We start from the raw sequence: 22926 nt of genomic DNA, 5'->3' as shown, positions 1-22926 counted from the left end.
AGACTATGTTACATCCAGTGCACCTGGTTGGCAATGGAGATTCTGATTTTCATTCACAACTAGAGAATTCATTAGGTGATCAGCCAGCTGAGACCTACATCCTGACTACAATGAATGACCCATCAGAGGTCCTAGTCCATGCGCATGCAGAGCCTGATGAAATGCTGGACCACTTCATGCTTGCTTTAGGATTATGGTGCAAAAAATTGGGAATATCTCACTAACACTACAAGGCACTGCAGGAAGTCTTACAGATTCCTGAAGACATCAGTACACTGAGATCTCTACCATTGGGGCTGAGCACATTGAAGAAGAAATGCAGAGCTCAATTCCCTATACTTCCCATCCAACAGGCATCCATACTGGCTGTTCCATTGAAAATGCCAACTCTTTTGCCTGCTGAGAAGTGACTAATACAGACATCTCTTACATCTAATTTATTCTTTCAGGATCCTGTGGCTCTTTTGTCATTACTGGCAAGGTCTCCTGTATTTTGCAAGAAGATACATATTGGTATGGCCAACCTAGTTGACAACCTGACTGAATTGTGGCAATCATGGAGCTGGGGGAGCTCCATTAGATGTTCATTGGGTGACTTTGCATGGTATCCTGACAGAACACCAGTCTTTCCTTCTGATTTTGTTCATTTCAGATGCAACAATGCTGCATGTAAGTGCACTTGGAATGAACAAGAAATTCATATTGGAAGAATTCAATTTGTGGGTCAGGACTGGAGACTGGCCTGCACAAAACCTGGTGAAATTGTTCTTATTGTCCAGTACACTATTACTGCCAGCAGCTTTGATAAAAGAATCCATTCACTGAGACCTCTGCTTTGCCCAAACAAGCTGCTCTTACTGGAAGACCAGGAAACTCACATCATACATGAAGACAACATTCTAGCCTGACTGGATGTCCATCTTGACTACATCTTTGACAGATCAGATAGCTACAAACCCTCAGAAACAAATAAGTTCTTTGTATGGCAAGTGATGAATACAATTTGCCACACATCATCTGTACAAGAGCTCTGACTTAGCACTCTGCTCCAGGGTGAACTGGAAATCACAGCATACAGAAGGGATATGCTGATCAAGATGCTCTGCCCAGGTGACCCTATCAAGAGAACTATATCCATTCCCTTCCTGCTGTTCATTGACAGATTTGGTCTATATCAGAACATGTACTGAAATATAACTGGCTTCTATATGATTTCTGCAGGACTTAATGATTCTGAAAGAAGATGATGAAACAATGTATATACAATTGCTCTTGGGCCTCATGCTACAAATTTTTCTGATGTTGTGGAGGTGTTGGCTCCTGGTTTACAAGCAGTTGAAAGAGGATTTGACATTGTGGTAACTGGTAAAGAAACTGTCAGGGTCATTGCTCCTTGTATTGCTTATCTTGATGACATGCTGCAGCAAAATGACAATGCTGAAATCAAATGCTCTACTGCAACAGTCTCCTGTCAGAGCTGTACTGTCTCCAATGTGGAGAGATTCAATATGAATTTTGACTTGGTGAAACATGGCTGATACCATTACCAGCTACTCAATTTGCGGGCTGAAATTGAGGTGAAGTGGACTGTTTGTGAGCAAGAAGCACTGTGGAAGACCCATGGATTGGCCAAGAAAAGTCCTCCAGTTTTGAAGATCTGCCTGGCACTGAATCTGGTGACATTTTTCCCCTCTGACCCCTGTCATAGTGAATTTTCGGGCCTGTCCAAAATTGCGCATACATTATTGATATCACATATATTGACACCTGAGGGGCAGAAGAAATACTGCCAAACCCTACAGAGGTTTTTATTTTGAAGATGCTGAGCCCAACTGCAGTCCCCAATTACCCATCTGGAGTTCTACCAAATCCAGAAACATGCCTGAGCTTCAATTGTGATCCCAATTATACTCTGCTTTGCCCTAAAGCCTGACTGGATTCAGACTGTTGTTCAGCAGGCTCTCTATAACTTCTTTGGTGAACAGTCAATTGATTCTGACATTCTGTGTTTGTTGCTTGCTAAAACCTTTGATGCTATTGCAAGAAGCAATTCACTATTGACTTCTCAGACATCTGTCAGGTACAATGAACTTAAAAGTGTGGTTGCCAACACCTGAACTATGCTTCAGAAAGTGATAGATGCTACTGTCATGGCTGCTGAGGCACCACAGTTGGCTAGCTGGACAGTATGGATGCTGAGATCACAGCAGAATTCACCAGTGTTCAATTGAATTGTGACACCCCTGACAGAGAACATTTTGATCAATACTGTCAGTATTGCTCTGAAAGCAGGTAAGATGTTACATGCTTTGAAACACCAACCAAACATGCATATCAGGGTGCACTATGCTGACCAGGCAAAGAAGTATGCTGTGCCAAATAACTGCAATGTACTGATCAGGGAGGATAAACACTGTAAATACAAAGCATTTGTGCAGCAAACCAACAAGCATGATGTTGAAAAGATTTTACTGATTCATGAGAGCTTCAAATGCACTATATCCTTGGTTCTTGATGGGGCTCTTATAGAATCAGAACCCTATATCAGCAGCCAGATGAAGCAACTTCATTGTGAATATCCAATTCTCATGCAAGACCTCATGCAATTGGAACACAATGAGCAACAAGATGATGATGAGAATGCTGACAAAGCTGATGATTCATATGCTACCACCCTCTTCCATACCTTAATCAATGCCTACTGCTGACTACCAGCTAGCCACAAAGTCATGGAATTGCTTGGTTTACAAAGTGTGTGGCTTTCCAAACTACCAATTATGCATTCCTTTTTGCAAAAGCTCTGACTTTCATACAGCAGTGATTGGGCATATCAACATATGCTTGGCAGAGGTTTGACTCCAATCTGATTGTTTCAAAAGCTGACCTTTACATTCAATGGAGATGCACATCACACTACATTGAAACTTGATAATCTGGTTGAGTATACTTGTGCATTGGGCACCAAGATTAGGCAAATAAGATGCATATTCACCCACAACCAGGGCAGCTGCTGGAGGGTTTTTTTTGCCATGTTCTCTGCTTATGAAATTCAGTGCGAGAGGGTACTGGATTTGCTGATTTTACAGGTGAATTGGGATGAGATTCATATAATTGGCCTACCTGCAATCCGCAAACCAAGCCTTTACACAATACCTGTCAGCAAAGATTCTGAAAGGCTCAAACTGGATTCTGCTCTGCTGACTACCTTTCTCAACTGCACTTGGAGTGTTTCCTTTTTATAGGTGGATTGGGTGGTTTGATGTATGTAGTATTGCACATTAGTTGAAATCTCTCCAGTGTCTGCTGGGGTAACTATACTATAATGGTTTCTATACTATAATGGTTTCTATACTATAATGGTTTCTATACTATAATGGTTTCTATACTATAATGGTTTCTATACTATAATGGTTTCTATACTATAAACATTTATAAACCCAAAAAGGTATCCCAAACATTCCTAGATATATTTGTTGATCAGGGGTTTGAACGTTTCCCAATTTCTATGTTGAGGATTGGAAGCTACATTTCCAAATTCAGAATGTATATATTTTTAAACTTCCAAACAACTGTGGATTCGGATAAACATATATTCCGACATAAACATATCGGGACTAGTGGATCTACGGTTTACAAATCCTCCCCATTTCTGCTATGGAGAGCGCCAACCTGAGAATTTTTTTTTTTTTTTTGGGCTATTTAGCCCGATGCGCTGACACTCAGGCGCGGGTCCTTTTTTGCTGGACGAGAGAAACCTCGTGTGCGGAGTACATATGGTATTGTCGACCGTTGATCATTGGACTTGTTGTCTTATGAACAAGGGTATCGCGTAAAATTCGATACGAGACGATCCCCGCTGAAGGTATTTAATATGGGCCACCATGGGATATCTCCAGCCCTGACGAAGACGGGGTCCTCCACAGGTCCATTGGACATATAAAACTTTTCATTCAGCAGTATAGGAAACGGCAGTTAATATATCATGGTCCTTCTACATCACATTCGAACGCATACTTGCAGCAAATAAGTAACACAGGCAATTTCTAATTCAACCACGCCTCACGCCAAGAAGCTCTGACCAGCACCTCGCGTCAAGACCTGATCCCGATTTGATGGGAAAAGGCGAAATATATGACTCAGGCAAGAATAGTGATGAGGCCAGTTTTAAGAAGCCTCTGTAGCTTTATGATACCAGGTTCAAGACAGGATAACGATGCTGGGGGTGGAAATGGGGAAGCGCGCACAGGGAGAAAGATATTACACTCCATATTTGGTTCAAAAAAAAAGGAAATTATTGGATGAGAAGGACAACTGAGGTATGAGGGGTTGCATGATTCGATTTTAGAGGTTCGGAAAACGGAAAACGAACTGTGTAAAGGGGGTGGCAAATCGCGCATCATGATTGAAACACCCTCATCCAAAAGCAAGGGTGGTTCCGCGCAGGTGGTTCGGTGGTTTAGCTCTGCTTGCACTCAGGCGCCTCCTTCTTTGGCTTGGATCCGTCATCCTGCCACTACACATTAGTTACTAATTCTATAAATCGTCATGAAGGAGCGTATTCATACCTCGTCTTCGGACTCATCGTCCATATCACCCGATCTTCGGTCATCGTCGTCATCATCATCGTCGTCGTCATCGTCGTCATCGAAGTCTTCCTCCTCAAAGTCCCCGTCATATTCTTCAAATTGCATTGCCTCTCCGGTAAACCAATCAATAGCACGCGGAATGAGTTTCTCTTTGATATCTTCACCCAGTTGATAATCAAGCTCAAGGCGCTCTTCGATATCATCGGGAACCTCCTCCTCCTCGTCTTCTTCACGTGGAGGCTTTGGGGGCGAGAAGAAATTGAAGAAGGACTGGGTCGGCACCGTGACCTTGACGACACGAGTCTGCTTGGTGGCTAATTTTTTTTTTCAATCGGATTAGCGAATGCTCAAAAGAAAGTGTGGATTGAGCTCTTACTCTTGTTGCGCTGCTTCTTGCTCTCTATCCGCACAGTAAGGTCCTTGCCCTCCTTCCAGTTGATCTTTTCACCTTCGGCATGATCGTAGATAAAGTCGCCACCGTAACCACTCTCCTCCTGGTAATAGTAGGTCTTGGAGATCGTCTTGTTTGTGAAGAACTCATTCTCTCCGAATTCGAAAATGAGACGGAATCCAGGACGGTCAAGGTACTCCATGCGAATGTCGGTAAGATTCTTGAGGGCTTCTTCATCTCTATCGGTGATCATCTCTGCGATGGAGACTTGATTCTTCATAGCAGAGAGCCAGAACTCTGGGATACCAGAGACAGCAACGTCGCTCGACTCATCTTTGGATTCTTCGGCTTTCTTGTCCTCATCCTGGTCTTCTTCCTCACCAGCCTTGCCAACTTCGACTTCTTCTTCGGTGGGCTCAGCCTGGCCGTTGACGATGGTCGCACGCTTCTGATAGAGTGGCGCGAACTTTGCAAAATATTTCTTCTCTAGCTGGAACACCTCTTCCTGGAACTGAGCTTCAAGCTTGGCATGTTCTTTCTGGATTCCCTTGAGACCAGCAACTCGGCGGCGAACAGAGGCGGGAAGCGACTCGATGTAGCCAGACGACCGGCCGATGAGCGAACCGAGTTTTCCTTGAATCATGGAGACAAGCTTTGGGTTCTGGGCGAAGATAGAAGCTGCTGCGGCACGGTCGAGATCCTCTAGAAGTCGGTCAGCGATTTGCCTATGTAAGCTGCGGGGATAGAGAACAACAAACCTTCTTTGATGCTTGCGATATTGGGCTGCTGAGCACGAGAAGAAATGGGCGCAGTGTTGGCAGGTGTGTTCTGTGGAGTGCTGTTGGGCGGATTCAAGCGGTCAGCAAAAAGAGAAATTCCCCCAAAAAAAAAGCAACAGAGAGCGCGGATGGGCGACCTACGGAGCACCTAAAAGGTCAGCCTTCTTGTTTGGAATAGGTTCAGCCATCTTTAATCCTGTGCGTGAATGAAGAACCAAAGAGGTACGGATGATGGGGGGGATGGGTGTTGTTGAAGGAAAGTAAGAAAACGCGATTCCCAGGCTGTGATTTTATATGGAAACGTTAAATATCGGAGGACTAATCGCTTGGTGGGAGACTTTTTGTTGAGGTGGCTTGGCAGCGTTCCTTTGCCCCTCTGTTGTGGACGAACTTGGGAAGCTCCAGGCGGGCGAGCCGGCGGTCTTGCTCAGGCCCTCCACGCTCGGCTTTGCCGTGCTCTGCCCGTTCGTCTACGGTCTTTTTCGCGCCAGGCATCACCGCCTTCTCCAGGAAGAACGCAAGCGTGGTGCATATCTCCATCATATCAAGACGCCAGCATGGAGATAAGAGAAACCGTAACGCAACCACAAAAATTGGCCACTCGAAGCCACCAGCTGCCGGCCCTTCTCCCTCACCATTGGCCAGTCCGCCTGCCAAGTGACTGTCTCGCTGATTGGCTTGGGCATCACGGATTTGCAGACAGCCTTTAACCTCTGATCCAATCAATCACCGCACTTTCTGGAAATCATCCCTGGTTTCGACAAGAGAACTGGTCAACTTCCAGCTCAGATATTTTCTTTTGCACTTCCTCCATGATGCAGTTTTTGATTGATGACGTCGCACAAGGGAGCCGGATATTATACGCAAACCCGCATACCTAACTATCTATGGCTCTAAGCGGAGTCGACTGGTGGGATTTTGCTGCCTCTGGAAATTTCTCAACCATTATCCCCTTAAACCAAATCAAACTACAGAGTATTTCAGCCATGGGTAAATATCAAACCGCACGGATCTGTTTATGTTGAATATTAATACTCCAGCTTTGGTGCTGACCGGCCGAACCTGGCTATGACGAGCTGAGCTTCTGGGCAGTCGACCGGAATACCACCTCTGAAGTTTGTTTTAATGATCACAACTTTGAGTACTGAACGCACCTTGTTTATAAGGCATGATGGTGGGAAGCCAATAGAGGGAGCTTTTCTCGAGGCTTCTTCTTGCTGTTTTGCATGGAGACTGTATTCCAAGTTTCTGTACTTACACTAATTCGTCGTTGGATCTCAGCAGTGATGTATGCTGCTAGCCTGATGATACCTGGCTTTGTTTTATTTACAAAGCTTGGCTAACTTATCATACCTTGTTAATATCTTTACTATTCCTTTGACAGGCCCTGGCAGGGTCTTGGATGGCAAAATTACGTGTGCGACCATGTCTTGTGTTTCCCTCTATCAATGCGCCCGAAACACTTATCTTCATGTTGGCTAGAGGGCTGGGAGTCGGTTGTCAGCTCAGAACCTCAACTTCCTCTTGGAGATTTTGCTGGAGGATTCACTGGTTACCATCACAATTTTGACAGGAATGATATAACCTTTCATGCATTTTAATGGTCGGGCTACGCATGGGACTACATGCACACCACCAGATACCATTCCTAGTTGCTTTGATAGACGGAAAACTAGGACCCATTTGTTGGTTCATGAACCACTGGGGTGTAGGATTGCAGCCTGGATGTTCGATACGTGATTGACTGAGCTACAGTGGCGCAACATGGCACTGGGCAATGAGAAGCAATCAATGGGAGTTGGAAACTCCAATGTGCTGCTGAAAATACATTATCAATATGAATATTCCATATACTTCTATGGAGTCCTAGGACTGAGGTGGTGCCGCAGTGGCTTCATCCTGATGCCTTCACCTCAAATTAAAGCTTGACCGCAGTCAAGTCAACTGCTCTCTCCATAAGTTGACTGATCCAAAAATGAATAGCTTAGACACAGAGGCCTTTGATTGACTTTCGTGTAACTAGTCTTGGCACATCTCGCTGTGCTGTGGTTCAGAGCCTTAACTTTGGTGATCCAATGGGCCAGCGTTCAAGGCGAATAAACGTCTTGTGCCTGGGGGACCAAAACATGGTTACATGGTGATCAGCACCGCGATCTGTAAGTTCTTATTGACTGCGGGGAGTGTTCTCGTTAGATCTCTGTGGACACTGATGTTTATATTGGAATGGTCAAACCCCAGGTTTCACCCAAGACCTACCAATGTAGTTGTGTTATCTGTTGCCGGATTACTTCAGATTAGATTAACCCGTCATCAGCACGTCCGCTTTTTTTTTGGGGGTAATATGCCTTGCCGTCAGACGAAGGGCCACCCTTTCCTTACCATTGCCCAGCAACTGACAGGCAATTGCATGGTATATTCTTTTGTTTAACTGCATGCAGTATCTGCCAGAGCTTCACCTACACTTCATCTATAACTGACGATGTGATCTTCAATGACGATTTAACCTTTGACCTAGTCCCTCCGCTTGACTGGGTTTGCAATCGAACCAATTGGCAGCCGGCCCTAAACTCCTTGGAGTAAACCTGCCCTTTCGGTGGCCTGCTGCAAACCTTATGTACAAGTGTAGTTCTTGAGAGCCAAAGGAACCGCGGCAGGGTGTTGATTCGGAATGAACAAATGGAGCCGGGGCACCTCGTGCTCCACACACGAGGAAATGCAACCAAGCACATACATATGTTCTCGAAGGTGAGCCGGGCTCTTGTGACAATCACCAAAGACGTTCCAGGGCTCCATTTGTACTGATCTAGTATTCCTTGGGCTGGGGACAAAAGAGAGCTTTCGGATGGACCCCCAGAACTTGGTCCGAGGTTTAAATGTGGGAAAATTTGTCCTCTTTAACCCAGCTTAATGGAAAAGCCTGCGCGGAATTACCGAAGAATTTGGGGTTCCAAGTGTAGTGAAGCAATTATGAGTTTTTTACCAGTGCTTTCACCTGGAGATTCAATATCCCTTTGTTAGATTAGAGATGGATTTAGTAGCGAAGGATGGGAGTCTAGCAATGGCAATCGAAGAATGCATACTCCGGAGTTATTGTTGGATAAGAATATGTCGTTTGAAGGGTCAATATCATCGCTAATTCTATTGTCAGTATTTCAATGTCCTCTGAGTATCCGCCGTGCTCAGGACATATTGTAACCTCATCCATTCTGCCTCAATGCCAACAGCCAAACAAGATAAGATAAGATAAGATGACAAGTGAAAAGAACGGCGTTCACGTGATGATAAGATGCCAAGCAACAGGATTCCTCTCTTGGAAGCTTATTCATGGGTCATAATGCAAGGAGCTCTAGGTGACGATGACTCGACTTCATCCCGCAGTTCCAACAGTTTTCATGACCTAATTTCACCCAAACGAAATGGGATTTGCAGTTCGATAGCGCGTATGCGCTAACATTGATATATCATTAAAATCTGCCGCAAAACATCGTAAATCCACGAAATGGTGGACCAAAATGGCAATTATTTTTCGGATGATGGCCAGGAGGAAGCCTGCTACCATGCGCCTGTACATCAGGTTGGCTCCACCAGGAGCAGGTAATTGCGGCGGCTCCGTTAAGATCTATAATATTACCGGTCTAACCGTTTCCAGGAGCATGAGCATTGTGTCAGATGTAGAAATGGCTCAGGATGAGGCAAGTTCTGTTGCTCGGTCGCTTCGATATGTAGCCATGGAGTGAATAACGAGTGATATAGGTCTATGCTGGCCCAGTCTCTGAAAGTATACCGTCCAGCATCGCCTCCTTCGCTCCTCGTCGATCACGGCGAGACTCAACTGTTAGCTTCGCCTATTTTGAGGAGAGCACGGAGAATCCGGTCTGGATCGACGAGGAGGCCATAGTGGATGAAAGCGAGCCGGAACACTATTTTGAGGAGGGCCAAGATATTGATATCGATGTCTCGAGAAGTCCCGTAAGCTTCCTTGATCGTTCGCGCTCAAGAAGCTCAGCAGAGCATCCCTTACTACGGCGTGAGACTTCCGATCGTGGCGGATATGAAGGGCCACCATCAGGAGGAAATGTTAGCCAGAAGGTTTACATTGTGACTGAAGATTTGACTGCTGTAATTGCAGGTTTCTCTACGAGCATAGCAGGTTTTACCATATATGTCATCATTTGCATTTTAACTTGCGGCCTTGGCTACCTGGTGTTCAGATGGCTTCCTCGATGGCGTATTAAATTGGTCGGATTCCCTGAACCGCTCTATCGATGTCAATGGGTTGCGATAGAGGTAAGGAATTACTTTATCTTCTTATGCGGCCAATCGTTTACGGTTTGCAATTAGAACCAATGGGGCCAATTCACGGTGGAATATGTCACAAACGCGAAGTATGGCCGACAATTGTCGACCGTGTTCGGATCTTCATATAAAGACTTTGAGGCTCCAAATTTTGATGAAGACAACGATCCGATACTGCCATACCTTCGTTTTGTAGATTACCGCTACGTTCGCTTCTGTTATCAACCCCTTGAGGATAAATTCATGCATACGGGGGATTGGAAGGATCCAAATTGGATCAGTGTGAAGACTTTGAGAGAAGGCTTAGACGCCGAAGAGAGAGATCGTCGAGAACAAGTGTTCGGTCAAAATATCATTGATATCCAACAAAAATCAGTTCCCCAGATTATGATTGATGAAGTGAGTCCACCGCTCCGGAACCTCTTCTGATGGAATTCCTAACAGATGTAGGCTTTTCACCCTTTTTATGTGTTCCAGGTGGCGAGCTTGATTCTCTGGTCATTGGATGAGTATTATTATTATGCAGCATGCATTTTTTTCATATCGCTTTCCAGTATTGCGGCCACGACGCTTGAAACGAAGTCGGTATGTAGCAAGTATTCCTTTTTGGTTTATAGAAGGGCGCTAATGGTTCTAAGACCATGGAGCGCCTACGGCAAATATCGCATTTTGAATGTGATGTGAGAGTTTTGAGAAGCGGATTTTGTATGTTTTCGGATCAGCCCTGTCTTGAAATTCCGCTTTTTTCGGGTTAAAAGTGCGACTTACATATATTATCTAGGGAGACCAATTGCTTCAAGAGAACTAACTCCTGGGGATGTGTATGAGATCTCAGACCCTTCGCTTACGCAGGTTCCCTGCGACAGCTTGTTATTATCCGGTGACTGTATTGTTAATGAGAGCATGCTTACGGGTAGGTCTCTTATCTGAATTATGAGTTAAATCATCTGACTAGGAACAGGGGAGTCAGTACCGGTCTCGAAGCTACCTGCGACCAACGATGCGCTTGCTTCTCTAAACCTAAATGCGCCATCCATCCAGCCGACAGTTGCTCGGCATTTCCTGTTCTGCGGAACTCGAATAATACGTGCGAGAAGACCCCAAGACCCAGAGACTGACGAAGCGGCTGCGCTGGCCATGGTAGTAAGGACCGGTTTCAATACGACGAAAGGCGCGCTGGTCCGCTCGATGCTGTTTCCCAAACCGTCTGGATTCAAATTTTATAGAGACTCATTCCGCTATATTTCAGTCATGAGTTTTGTCGCGGCGTTGGGCTTTATCGCGTCTTTCATTAATTTCATCCGCCTAGGAGTAAGTCCGCACATTAGCCTAAACGATACTATATAACTAAGATTTGGGGAAGATTGCGTGGCATACCATTATTGTTCGAGCGTTGGATCTTATTACCATTGTCGTTCCTCCAGCACTCCCTGCCACACTGACAATTGGGACGAATTTCGCGCTTTCGAGACTAAAGAAGCAGAAAATTTTCTGCATAAGCCCCCAGAGGTGAGCTTTCTAACACGTAATTTCAGACTTAGCTGCTTACCTCATTTGCCAGAGTCAATGTTGCCGGGAAACTCGATGTCGTTTGCTTCGACAAAACAGGAACCCTTACTGAAGATGGGCTTGACGTTTTAGGAGTTAGACTTGTCAACCAAGATTTTAGGTGCTTATTTCAGCCTCGTCGACAGCGATGTTTTGATTCTAATGACCCTGAAACATTTTAGGTTCAGCGAGTTGCTAGTAGACGCCTCCTCCATCTTACCGTATCCATTATATGAGAGGGACCCAACTATAGATTACAACTTTAACGCGGCTATCCTTTACACGATGGCAACATGTCACTCCCTGAAACTTGTTGATGGCGAACTCATTGGGGATCCTCTTGATGTGAAAATGTTTGAATTTACGGGCTGGTCCTACGAAGAAGGAAATCATAATACTTCGGATGCTGATGAAGAGTCTGAGAGTTTCATTCCCTCTGTCGCATGGGCACCTCCAACTTTAACCCCTGGCGACCCTGAACAAGGAACTGTACGTTATCCTAATCCTATTGATATGATTTGCATTAACCCCTTGCTTAGCGTCTTTCCACGGAATTGGCTGTCATGAGGACTTTCGAATTCGTCTCACAACTCCGCCGGTCCAGTGTGCTGGTGCGGGAGCCTGGTGACCAAGATGTAACTGTGTTTGTGAAAGGAGCACCTGAGTCGCTGAAAGATATATGTGTGCCCAAGACCTGTGAGTGATTCATCCTACTGCCAGCACTGATATGTTCACTTACTCTATTCACTAGTGCCGCCTGATTTCAATGAACTTTTAAACTTCTATACACATCGTGGATATCGAGTTATTGCCTGTGCAATGAAGCATATTGATAATCTTAACCAAAATGGCGTCTTGAAGATCAGTCGATCGCAGGCCGAGTCTGACTTAACATTCGTTGGCTTCATTGTGTTTGAAAACAAATTAAAACCAAGCACTACAGGCGTTATCAATGAATTGCATAATGCTGGAGTTCGGAACATTATGTGTACCGGCGACAACATCCTTACTGCAATAAGTGTGGCTCGCGAATCCGGATTTATAGGTGATACTGCTCAGTGCTTTGTTCCCTATTTTGTTGAAGGTGCGGATAACTCCTCCCTCCCAACCCAGAACCAAGCTAGAAGCCCTTTTACTAATTGTATAAATCTAGGAAATCCTTACAATCCAAGATCTCGCTTGCGCTGGGAAAGCACAGATAATCCGGACTACCTGCTTGACGAACATACACTTGCAGTACGTGTGCTCCGAATTGTTGTTTGGACCTAATGTTTAACAGTCACTAGCCTCTTCCGATCTCTACGGTGCCTGACACGTCAATTCCATACCATAATTATAACAAGTTCAAGTACTCTATCGCGGTCACCGGAGACGTGTTCCGGTGGGTGGTGGACTATGGTTCTGAAGAGGTTTTACAAAAGGTAATTTATCATTACTGAGCTGTCGAATAGACGGGCTGATCTTGTCCAGATGCTTGTTCATGGGCAAGTTTTTGCACGAATGTCTCCAGACGAGAAGCATGAGCTTGTTGAAAAGCTACAGTCGCTCGATTATGTTTGCGGATTTTGCGGAGATGGAGCCAACGATTGCGGTGCTTTAAAAGCGGCTGATGTTGGTATTTCACTATCAGAAGCAGAAGCGTCCGTAGCGGCCCCTTTCACCAGTAGGATATTTGATATATCCTGTGTTCCAAAGCTTATCAGGTATGTTTCTTCCTATGTATTTTGAGCTCCGTACTCAGGCGCTTGTGTAGGGAGGGTAGAGCGGCACTCGTAACGAGCTTTTCCTGCTTCAAGTATATGAGTCTTTATTCTGCCATTCAGTTTACCTCCGTCAGCTTTCTATATGCATCTGCATCCAATTTGGGCGACTTCCAGGTAAGTGGGCCGTATAACGTCCTGCGTGACTAGGCTCACATAACATTTATAGTTCCTTTATATTGACCTCGCTCTTATCCTACCTATTGCAATTTTCAGTAAGCTCCTCCTTCCATTCCCCCCTACCAAACCACAAAAAAAAAGGCCTTGAAGGCGGTGCTAACGACTTGATCAGTGGGATGGATTGGGCCTTATTCGAAGCTTTGTCGAAAACGGCCCACAGCTAATCTAGTATCCCGGAAAGTCTTGACACCCCTTTTGGGTCAGATAGTTATTTGCATATTCATCCAGCTTGCCGCTTTCGAAACAGTTCAGGAGCAAGAATGGTATATACAGCCGCAGGAAAGGGCGCATTTCGTAACTACAAGACTGACTTTGGCGTAGGTATAAGCCCCCCAAGCTTAATCCGAACGATACAAGCATAGAAAATTCGCAGAACACTGCGTTGTTCCTTGTTTCCTGTTACCAGTACATATTATCAGGTCTGGTATTGAGTGTTGGGCCACCGTTTCGACAGCCGATGACATCAAATGGTAGGTGTGAACCGCTCAGTTCCTTACTTCTTTATTGCTGACGGCCTCAGTTCCATTCGTCGTCACCATAATTGTGGCTCTTCTTGTATCTTCCTACATGCTTTTCCAACCTGCGGATTGGCTCTTCCGCCTGATGCAGCTCACTTATTTGTCGACACCATTTAAGGGATGGCTAGTGGCGCTTGCCGTCGGAGGATTTGCTGTCGCCTACGTTTCAGAAAGACATCTTTTTCCGGAATTGTCCCGGCTTCTTGGTCATGTATACAGAGTTTGCCGCCCTGGCAAGAGAAAACAACGGCGACGATATAAGGTCCTTCTCGAGCGCGAGTAGCTCGCTGGACTTGATTTTGAACTCGTCTTGTGACCCTATATAATCTTATCCTGTATTTTGGCTTTTGCTTCCATTTCGATATATTCGATCCACGTGTATCCGACATTGGGTAGAGAAAAGAGCAGTCTTTTATATACCTTTTTATTGTTAAGGGTGAATCCCCTAGCGGGCCTCGATTTAATGGGAATTGTGTGATATGACGCCGAAGGGTTTAAATCAGGTTTAAAAGCGTAATTCATATCTATACACAAAACTGGTCATCTAGACAAGATACAGGATGATGCGCCCATTAGATCAGGTACTTTGCAAATGGCACATTCTTGCACTAAGCAGAGCGAACTGGCGCTTCAAGGCCTGGAGCGATATGAAACCTCTTTCCGAACTCCGTTTCCACATCGGCAAGATGCAAACTTTATAGCTTTTTCGCAACGTCGGTAGAAGGGGAGAAAAAACATCCTCTGTCGGTCCAATACGGCATCTCAATGGTCCCAAGGGTGTTTCAAGCCCAACAGGGCCGGTCCATCCTTTTTGGCTCGGTAAAACAACTAAGATCATCATCAGAAACGGCGCTCTTGGTAAGGTGGGAAGGTATCGCAGCACGATTGTTGCGCTAGATGGTTGCAATTGCACGTACGAAGAACCACATGCTGGCACCTAGGGCGGTGGCAGCGAATTTGTATAGAGGTCTGCCCGGTGGCACTTGGATTGGGTGTTTGCCGGCCATCGCGCTCAGTGGATCGGATCGGGTCTGCGGAGTAATGCTGGGAGACTTGAAATCTAGTTAGCACAGCATGAGATTAAAGAAATAAAGTTCGTATTCAATGCACCGACCTCAATTGGTGTAGATGGACCTAGAATAACTCGCTCTGGCAGCGATGTCACCAGTATGTCAAGGAACAAAAGGTGATCCAACCCACCTGCACAGTGGTATGAGGTCAATTTGACCTGCCCAGAGCGCCATGAGCGTGGAAGGAAGAACGTTTTACCGAGCTGACTCAGCTGTGATTGGCCGGGCTGGCATGGATGGAGCTTCACTCACTCACAGCTTCGGAGGCCTCAACGCAGCGTTGTGGTCTTTGCAGCTTCAGTCTATTCAAGGGTCATGAATAACAGGAAAAGTGCATGATTCAGAGTTGCATCTTTGACTTAATAACACTCCAGTTCCTAGATCTCCTGTGTTGTCAAGCGAATTTATCCTCCTTCACCGCCGAACAAGAAGTCAGTCTTGAGTTCCAGCGCGTGATTCTCCTATCCATCTTCTCACTGGCAGTGGATCTCCAGTCCTATCTAGCTATTCCCATGGGCATTGTCCCTATGCAGACAAACATTGTCTTACAGATGCAATTAGCTTGCTGCTGTGTCTCAACCTAGACGGGAACCCGGCACTTCTTCCAGCACCAGCTTACAATCAACTCGCACCTCTCCTAGGAGATTTGAAGCTATATTTCTACTACAATTCCCTGAAGCCTTGGGCGTTCACCGGCATCTCCGATTCCGAAGCTTCAAAAATGCTTCCATCAACGTCATCACCCAACTTGAAAGTGCCACTAGAACGCGACGAAGAAGGGCGTCCACGATTCAAAGGCTGTTCGTCGATCCGCGAATATGAATTTCTGGGAAAGCTTGGAGAAGGCACATTTGGGTATGTTTACTCTCTACTTCCAGGACTAGTGCTGGTAGCTAACTGTAGCTTCCTCTCTACATAGCGAGGTGTACAAGGCTCGTTCAAAACATTCCGGATCAATTGTTGCGCTGAAGAAAATATTATTACACAATGAAAAGGACGGGGTAGGCCTGATAATGGCTATTCTTTACAGATTAATGTCTGACGTAAACATGATCAATAGTTCCCCATTACGGCTCTTCGCGAAATCAAGCTGCTCAAAGTCTTATCACACACTAATATAATACGCCTGGAAGAAATGGCTGTGGAGCGAAGCAGAGGTATGTTCCTATGCATCATAGATGGCTCTCATGTCTTACTTTTCCATAGGTGAAGGCCGGAAAAAGCCGTCTATGTACATGGTGACTCCATACATGGAACATGACCTCGCTGGCCTCTTGGAGAATCCGAACGTACATCTTACCGAGCCTCAGATTAAGTGTTACATGTTGCAACTCCTAGAAGGGCTACGATATCTCCATCAAGTATGAAAGACAGCGTTTGAATCGCACAGTAACGGTATCACTGACAATTTTCTCAGAACAACATCCTTCATCGTGATATGAAAGGTGAGCCAGCGACAAACCATCTTATTCGTAGCAAAAATGCTAACTTCCGGAACCACAAGCGGCCAACCTTCTTATCAGTAACAGAGGTATACTTCAAATTGCAGATTTTGGTCTCGCGAGGCCATACGATGGACATCCCCCAGCTCCTGGCAAGGGAGGCGGAGAAGCTGTGCGAGATTATACTTCGCTCGTTGTAACTCGATGGTACCGGCCGCCCGAGTTATTACTTCAGCTTCGACGTTATACGACGGCGATAGATATGTGGGGAGCTGGGTAAGAATTTTTTTGAATTGATCCGACCTAATCCCAATTGCTAACGTCCTCTAGGTGCGTTTTCGGCGAAATGTTTAAGGGCAAACCCATACTTGCTGGAAGCAGTGATTTAAACCAGGCCCAACTCATATTTACTCTCGTTGGTTCTCCAACTGAGGAGACCATGCCCGGCTGGAGTGCTCTCCCCGGATGTGAAGGGGTGAAATCATGGGGTTCCAAACCAGGAAACCTTTCAACCGTCTTCAGAGAGTGAGTCTAAATTGTGGACACTTTTCCCTCTAGCCTCGTTGACTCTTAAATAGACAAGGACCCGGCGCCATATCATTGCTTTCTGAGCTTCTTAAACTTGATTGGCGTAAGCGAATCAACGCGATTGATGCACTAAAACACCCTTATTTCTTGAATCCACCCCTTCCTGCCCGCCCTGGTGATCTGCCTCAATTTGAGGATTCGCATGAGCTTGATAGAAGGAAATTTCGTGGGCAAAAGGCGATGCCGCCCGCGCCCGCCGGTGGCTCTGTCGGCATGGGTGCCAACGGCGAATGGACATCCGGCTCAGGGGTGAGGGTCCCACCAGATCCGAAATTGAATAGCCGGATACCTAGTGCTGCACGCAACGGTCCGAGAGGAGCCTACGACAGTCGTGTTCCAGACTCTGCTCGTGGCCATAAACGACAAGCATCGGACGATCACCCTCCGCGTTCACGCGACCCAAGCATTCACGGAAGACCACCGGGCCAACTCCCCGGAAGGCCGAATGCTGCCACATGGCGTGGCGGTGATCGTCGGGAGCAGCGTGGCCGTGATGAATGGGATCGCCACCGTTCTCGTGATTCCTACGTTCCTAAGTATGACGATGATTCCACTTCTGTTTCCCGAAGAGACAATCTCGATAGTCGACCTCGTGCAGACTCCCGTGGAGATAGGTTTTATAGACCTAGCCGAAGCAGAAGTCCCGAAAGGCCACGCAGCCGTGCTGGCGATGGGGATTCACATAACATTTATAGGCGCTGACCTTTGTTGTTCTCGCCCTTTCTGGAGTAGGCATTGTCTTTCTAGCAGCGCCTTCACACCTTTTTAGCTTGGGATTTATTCACTGACATTCGGCGTATTGATGCATTTTCATGTTGGGGCGTCTAAAGCTGGATTCATGGATGATATCATGCATTTGCCTGGCGTTTTCAGGATATCTATATGGGTAATGGGCCATACTTTCTCGAATATGTTAAGCTCTCATAGAACGCACATAGCAGACACCCACATTGGGGGTGGTCAATGCTTTCGCACATACGTTGAACAGCGGCGATTTCCAGATTTGGCATTTTTGGGGAGGTTTCGCAGGAACTTTATAATAATGAAATCTCCTGATCAACTGAATCGTGCATGTACATTTAAAGCAGTATTTCCATAGAATCCCTTTGCCTATCCTCATTTCTATCCCACTCATGTTGAAAGAACGCCAGTCGTCGACATGCTGACCTGTTGAAGAATATAATTTTTTTTTTTTTTAATTGATGCAGCGGAATCATGTCCTCCTGAGTTCATAAACATCCAAGTTCCCTCCTAAATATGTCTTAGATTAAAATAAGACCCGAGTCATTATTCGAGCTGTTGATAGTTTTGTCAGCGACGGGCTGGAAACATGAAGGCAGGGAATACGACATACATGACAGGCTTTCGAGTTGTTGGTATAGTTCTTTAATATCTGATGAGTTGACATCACTAATATCAGCCATTAGGTAGGCGACCTAATCAACATTCTCGTTAGTTTGGTTCCTGACTAGCCGGAGACGACCAATGGAACATACATCGCCGCGGCTATCCGTCATTTGTTTGTCGACATTGTGATTTGCGAGGACCTCGTTAACTGGTTTTTTTTGTATTAGCAGGGATAAGCTTCGGCCGATATGTGGGCGACATTACCTTTTCTTAACACACCAGGAACGTTTCGATGGATGAAAATGACCTATAATAGAGCGTTAATATATCTTTTTACCTTTTCGGTTTGCTAAGGCGACACTTACTCGAGCATGGTTGGGCTCCTCTATAGTCAATGAACGCAGTGTAACCTCTGGCATGTTGACAGCACCGAGGGTAGTGCCCTCGTTCACATAACGCACCAAGGCATTTGCAACTTCGATGCCGATGGCGCTCTGAGCCTCCTCAGTGCTTCCACCAATATGCGGTGTAAGGATAAGGTTCTTCAACGATCTCAAGTCTTCGGCCCAGGTATTTAGGTCCTTATTGAAATAGTCTCCATTACCGGCCGGTTCACTAGGGTACACATCAAGAGCTGCACCAGCAACCTTCCCGGAACGCATAGCCTGAACAAGGGCAGGAATATCCACGACGCTGCCGCGACTGGCATTGATGAGATAGCTTCCATCCTTCATTTTCTCGAGTTGAGAACCGCTGATCATATTCTTGGTTTCTGGGAGCTCGGGGACGTGTAAAGTGACGAAATCCGCAGATGCGAGAAGTTCGTCTAGCGTAGCAACTTGACGAGCAGTCCCCATGGCCATCAGGTTGAGCACATCATAGTAAATGACCGACATGCCCATAGCTTCGGCGAGAACTGAGAGCTGAGAGCCAATGTGACCGTATCCGACAATACCTTGGACCACATCAATAACAGGGCAGGGCATCAAAGGAGATGCAGGCAGACTTACCAAGTGTCTTCCCTCGAACCTCCCAGCATTTATTGCTCACTTTCTGCCACATCCCGCTATGCATTTCTGCTGAACGGTCGCATAGCTGTCTAGCGAGAGCAATGATCTCTCCGATCACCAACTCGGCAACGCTACGCGAGTTGCTAAAGGGAGAGTTGAACACGGCAATACCATGGTCAGCGGCGAATTGGAGATCGACTTGATTCGTGCCAATGCAGAAACATCCGATGACTATTAGATTCCTAGCTTCACTAAGAACTTTAGCAGTGAGCTTCGTTTTGGATCGTATGCCGATGACGTGCACATCTCTGTAGATTGGTGGGAGTGTTAGCTCATGTCCGCCCAGAAAAAGAGAAAAGAATTCTTCTCTATAACTAGCGGATCAAGAACAAGAAAATAAGAGCAATCAGCAGGAGTAGATGCTAAACAACAATCACACACCTGATCTTTTCGATTAATTGATCCTCCGGCAGGGAAGATTTATAAAACTCCACCTGATACCCCTGTTCCTTCAGGATATCCCTGCCTGTCTTGTTCACATTCTCCAGCAACAAGATCTTTATATCCTCCGTAGCAAACGGCTTCAATTGTTTCAATGGAAACGGTGCAGGAACCCGGCTGGCAAATGGTGTGCCGCTCGTACCATAGCTGGACGGCGGAGACTGTGCAGAAAAGCTCAGGCTGCGAGAGACCTGGTGGGAAAGCTCGTTGGGGTTGAATATGTCCCTCGCGCCGGTCGCCATGCTGCCGCTTTCACGACGATAAGAGTACATTCGGGAGAGAGAAAAAGAAGAAGAGGATCCGCAATAGCGGGTTATGGGGTATAAATGTATTTAACTGGGTCCGCTGTTTTGGTGTGCAGCTTTTTGTTTTTCCACCTTTTTTTTTTCTTTTTTCCATTTTTGCTTTTCTGCGGGTGAGCGATAAGCGGTTTTGACTGGTGACTGTCCCGTAGCTTTCGGGGACTAAGGGAATTGCATCATTGTTGCAGCTTGCACACACGCACCAGGCGGGTTTCACTCCCTCAGTTTTCGACACTATGACTCAGTCGCAGGAAAACCGGGACGATGGGCATTTATTTATGGATGTTTACGGAGTACGGTGATCTTCAACGGATCTATTCTTATGTATGTACTATCTATGTCGGTCTCCTAGCAATCGAAGACGACCAGTTCAAGACACACGGGAAATTTGGGGGTACAATCGACTTTACTCTATTTTGAGATTTTCCATAGTTTTTGTCACGTCGCTCTTATCAGCTTTTGCCTTGGGCTTGGCTTTAGTCTTTTGAGAGGTGGTATCTTTAGGAAGTTCCTTCGTGTATGGCAGGAATTCAGGTTGGCCAGGGATATATTTCCTGAGGACCTCAGGGACGATGATGCCCTGCGGAGATAGGCGTGTTAGTTAAAAATGGCAAAAGGCTGGCAAGGTTTGCTTACATCTTCTTGTTGGTAGTTCTCCAGGATGCAGCAAAGAGCTCTCTCCGTGGCGCACAGTGTGGCATTGAGGGCATGAACGTAAGCCTTCTTAGTATCCGTAGTCTTCTTGGGACCAAAGCGGATATCCAATTCTCTAGATTGGTAGTCGGTGCAGTTCGAGCAAGAAACTAGTTCCTTGTATTCACCCTGGAATGGGAACCAAGCTTCCAAGTCCCACTTTTTGGAGGCCGCATTGTTCAGGGCCCCTGAAACAATTGAGACGATCTGGTACGGAAGACCAAGAGACTGGTAAAACTCCTCTGAAGTGGTAATCATGTCGTCGAATGTTTTCCAGGATTCTTCGGGCTTTGTCAAGATAAACTGCTCTATCTGTATTGCAGTTTCGAAGTTAGATACACGGGCCTACAAATATGGACCCGATTAACTTGCCTTTTCGAATTGATGCACACGGAAAATGCCCCAAGCATCCTTTCCATGGGACCCAGCCTCTTTCCTGAAACATGTGCTGTATCCGGCGTATCTACATATCGATTAGGTCAACTGGGCACAGGACATCGATGCTCTCGACGGGCGAGAAACCATGAAGTTGCAAGTGGGGGGTTATACTTAATAGGAAGTTCCTTATCCTGTAGCCACTCTCCATCGTGTAATGCGGACAAGGGCTGTTCCGAAGTCGCGATCAAGTACTTGTCCGTGCTCTTATCCTCATTTTCCGTAACTTTATACAATTCCTCGTCAAATTGCTCCAGCTGCGCCGTTTTGGCCATGTAATCCCGAAGCATGAAGAATGGCGGCTGATTTGGCTTGTATCCCTTGTTGAACAGAAATTCAAGACCGTAGTTGACGAGGGCGAGGTTTAAGAAAAGACCATAACCCGTCAGGCAGAATCCACGATGACCAACAATCTTGACCCCTCTCTCCGGATCGTAGCCGTCTAGTCGTGTGAGGACTTCATGATGTGACAAGCAGTCTCTCTTTTCGACCTTGGCACCTTCTGGCGCCCATGTCTTGATGATCGCATTATCATCCTATGGCAAATCGAATCCTAGAGTCAGATTGAATCAAAGAATGACGGATTGGGGGAGGGGAGCCGCATATATTAGGTACCTCATTGTTGCTAATAGGAACCGAATCGTGAACATAGTTGCCAATCGTCTTCAACTTGCGATCTCTCAGCTTTTCCTTCTCAACCGCCAAATCTTCCTGAGCCTTCTTGTCCTGCTCCAACTTGGCTTTTTGCGCCAAAAGCTCAGAAGCGTCTTCCTTATTCTGAACCGGGCAACAATCACCCCCGCCGTCAGCCTCTCGCGACTCCCACGCACCCGCAAGTCACCGCGGTATATTAGGCCTGGAAATCAACGAACCTTCTTCTTCATGCCAATCTCTTTCTGGAGCGCATTGATCTTCGAGCCGATTTGCGAAGCTTCATAGCGTGCTAAAAGCCACAAGGAACAAGAAAAGTTAAGTCACGTTCAAAAAAAAGGATTGTATTGGAGACGATATCTCGAGAAAGAACATACTTCGACGAGCGTCTTCATATAAACTAATCACCTCATCGACAAGCTCCTCCGACGCAAATCTCCGGCGCTGACTCTCCTTGACCTTCTTGGGATCACCGCCACGGTCGGCGATCAGGTCTGCAATATCAAGCATGGTAACAAGGAACGGAAAAAATTGGCCTCAGGTAAAATAAATGGATAGTCTCGCCCAGTGAAGCAAAAACAGAGCAGTGATATTTCACCAACAGGATCTCTCGTGCACAGAGGCCCTTCGCAGTAGTGATGAGTTTCAATTTCTCCAAGCCGAGCATGTTTGTCTTCGGTGCAAACTTGAGGGGTCGCTGGGCGCACAAAGTGCGTTGCAATTGCTTATCAGTGCGTGTAACATTAACAAGTCTCAGTGTTGCTGCACACGGTGTGATCCCTGCACGTTCCTGCGCCCTGTTTTGTCCACATGCATGTTGATATGTGAT

At 46.1% G+C, this 22926-nt stretch overlaps 7 protein-coding genes across 8 annotated transcripts; 2 read left to right on the top strand and 5 right to left on the bottom strand.

The window, feature by feature from the left end:
- Window positions 1-3930: 3930 nt before the first annotated feature.
- CIMG_06358 (nucleosome assembly protein Nap1) lies at window positions 3931-6031 on the bottom strand. The gene is made up of 5 exons (XM_001242461.2): window positions 5898-6031; window positions 5736-5815; window positions 4963-5679; window positions 4566-4900; window positions 3931-4507 (listed from the first exon to the last, which is right to left on the bottom strand). Exons 1-5 carry the CDS (start codon window positions 5942-5944, stop codon window positions 4457-4459), a joined length of 1230 nt encoding a protein of 409 aa, XP_001242462.2. The 5' UTR covers window positions 5945-6031; the 3' UTR covers window positions 3931-4456.
- Window positions 6032-6074: 43 nt separating this feature from the next.
- CIMG_06357 (uncharacterized protein) lies at window positions 6075-6926 on the bottom strand (the record flags this gene model as incomplete). The annotated part of the gene is made up of 4 exons (XM_001242460.2): window positions 6075-6460; window positions 6639-6724; window positions 6792-6822; window positions 6911-6926. The coding sequence occupies 4 exons, from the start codon at window positions 6924-6926 to the stop codon at window positions 6075-6077; spliced, it is 519 nt and encodes a 172-aa protein (XP_001242461.2).
- A 2207-nt stretch (window positions 6927-9133) lies between these two features.
- CIMG_06355 (P-type ATPase) lies at window positions 9134-14537 on the top strand. The gene is made up of 21 exons (XM_001242458.2): window positions 9134-9350; window positions 9406-9448; window positions 9510-10043; window positions 10098-10451; window positions 10503-10637; window positions 10691-10757; window positions 10834-10965; window positions 11014-11363; window positions 11416-11561; window positions 11614-11721; window positions 11783-12089; window positions 12140-12296; window positions 12352-12684; window positions 12754-12836; window positions 12887-13021; window positions 13071-13303; window positions 13354-13477; window positions 13530-13575; window positions 13653-13803; window positions 13862-14010; window positions 14061-14537. The coding sequence occupies exons 1-21, from the start codon at window positions 9256-9258 to the stop codon at window positions 14339-14341; spliced, it is 3963 nt and encodes a 1320-aa protein (XP_001242459.2). The 5' UTR covers window positions 9134-9255; the 3' UTR covers window positions 14342-14537.
- CIMG_11734 (uncharacterized protein) lies at window positions 14496-15216 on the bottom strand. The gene is made up of 3 exons (XM_012358664.1): window positions 15173-15216; window positions 14976-15110; window positions 14496-14886 (listed from the first exon to the last, which is right to left on the bottom strand). The coding sequence occupies exons 2-3, from the start codon at window positions 15063-15065 to the stop codon at window positions 14821-14823; spliced, it is 156 nt and encodes a 51-aa protein (XP_012214087.1). The 5' UTR covers window positions 15066-15110; window positions 15173-15216; the 3' UTR covers window positions 14496-14820.
- Window positions 15217-15849: 633 nt separating this feature from the next.
- CIMG_06354 (CMGC/CDK protein kinase) lies at window positions 15850-18223 on the top strand (the record flags this gene model as incomplete). The annotated part of the gene is made up of 8 exons (XM_001242457.2): window positions 15850-15983; window positions 16048-16129; window positions 16189-16285; window positions 16335-16489; window positions 16546-16573; window positions 16633-16846; window positions 16901-17095; window positions 17149-18223. 8 exons carry the CDS (start codon window positions 15850-15852, stop codon window positions 17858-17860), a joined length of 1617 nt encoding a protein of 538 aa, XP_001242458.2. The 3' UTR covers window positions 17861-18223.
- On the bottom strand, window positions 18215-20387 carry CIMG_06353. 2 transcript variants are annotated; one of them, XM_004445304.1, is made up of 7 exons: window positions 19957-20387; window positions 19516-19823; window positions 18871-19460; window positions 18770-18812; window positions 18655-18713; window positions 18513-18594; window positions 18215-18454 (listed from the first exon to the last, which is right to left on the bottom strand). In XM_004445304.1, exons 1-7 carry the CDS (start codon window positions 20286-20288, stop codon window positions 18426-18428), a joined length of 1443 nt encoding a protein of 480 aa, XP_004445361.1. In that variant the 5' UTR covers window positions 20289-20387; the 3' UTR covers window positions 18215-18425. The 2 variants fall into 2 exon arrangements, with proteins under 2 accessions (XP_004445361.1, XP_004445362.1); XM_004445305.1 differs by having other exon boundaries at window positions 18655-18812.
- Window positions 20388-20616: 229 nt separating this feature from the next.
- On the bottom strand, window positions 20617-22688 carry CIMG_06352 (seryl-tRNA synthetase). Its single transcript, XM_001242455.2, has 7 exons — window positions 22475-22688; window positions 22319-22389; window positions 22062-22223; window positions 21561-21982; window positions 21384-21474; window positions 20955-21323; window positions 20617-20898 (listed from the first exon to the last, which is right to left on the bottom strand). The coding sequence occupies exons 1-7, from the start codon at window positions 22605-22607 to the stop codon at window positions 20725-20727; spliced, it is 1422 nt and encodes a 473-aa protein (XP_001242456.2). The 5' UTR covers window positions 22608-22688; the 3' UTR covers window positions 20617-20724.
- Window positions 22689-22926: the final 238 nt, after the last annotated feature.

Source organism: Coccidioides immitis (assembly GCF_000149335.2).
Source record: "Coccidioides immitis RS genomic scaffold supercont3.2, whole genome shotgun sequence".
Classification (NCBI taxonomy): domain Eukaryota; kingdom Fungi; phylum Ascomycota; class Eurotiomycetes; order Onygenales; family Onygenaceae; genus Coccidioides; species Coccidioides immitis.
Note: the sequence above shows the minus strand (reverse complement) of the source record. Positions and strands in the feature narration are given on the sequence as shown.

Excerpts from the sequence above, each read along its gene's own strand:
- CIMG_06358 (XM_001242461.2), bottom strand. The coding sequence starts at position 5,944 with ATGGCTGAACCTATTCCAAACAAGAAGGCTGACCTTTTAGGTGCTCC. Across the intron at positions 5,816-5,897 it reads GCTGACCTTTTAGGTGCTCC|CACTCCACAGAACACACCTG; the intron begins GTAGGTCGCCCA and ends TCCGCCCAACAG. Across the intron at positions 5,680-5,735 it reads TATCGCAAGCATCAAAGAAG|AGGATCTCGACCGTGCCGCA; the intron begins GTTTGTTGTTCT and ends ACCGACTTCTAG.
- CIMG_06355 (XM_001242458.2), top strand. The coding sequence starts at position 9,256 with ATGGTGGACCAAAATGGCAATTATTTTTCGGATGATGGCCAGGAGGAA. Across the intron at positions 10,638-10,690 it reads CGACGCTTGAAACGAAGTCG|ACCATGGAGCGCCTACGGCA; the intron begins GTATGTAGCAAG and ends AATGGTTCTAAG. Across the intron at positions 12,837-12,886 it reads TTGACGAACATACACTTGCA|CCTCTTCCGATCTCTACGGT; the intron begins GTACGTGTGCTC and ends AACAGTCACTAG.
- CIMG_11734 (XM_012358664.1), bottom strand. The coding sequence starts at position 15,065 with ATGGCCGGCAAACACCCAATCCAAGTGCCACCGGGCAGACCTCTATAC. Across the intron at positions 14,887-14,975 it reads GTGCCAGCATGTGGTTCTTC|TTGTTTTACCGAGCCAAAAA; the intron begins GTACGTGCAATT and ends TGATGATCTTAG.
- CIMG_06353 (XM_004445304.1), bottom strand. The coding sequence starts at position 20,288 with ATGTACTCTTATCGTCGTGAAAGCGGCAGCATGGCGACCGGCGCGAGG. Across the intron at positions 19,461-19,515 it reads GGTTCGAGGGAAGACACTTG|GTATTGTCGGATACGGTCAC; the intron begins GTAAGTCTGCCT and ends ATGTGGTCCAAG. Across the intron at positions 18,595-18,654 it reads TGACGGATAGCCGCGGCGAT|GTCGCCTACCTAATGGCTGA; the intron begins GTATGTTCCATT and ends AATGTTGATTAG.
- CIMG_06352 (XM_001242455.2), bottom strand. The coding sequence starts at position 22,607 with ATGCTTGATATTGCAGACCTGATCGCCGACCGTGGCGGTGATCCCAAG. Across the intron at positions 21,324-21,383 it reads GTGTGCATCAATTCGAAAAG|ATAGAGCAGTTTATCTTGAC; the intron begins GCAAGTTAATCG and ends ACTGCAATACAG. Across the intron at positions 20,899-20,954 it reads AGAACTACCAACAAGAAGAT|GGCATCATCGTCCCTGAGGT; the intron begins GTAAGCAAACCT and ends CTATCTCCGCAG.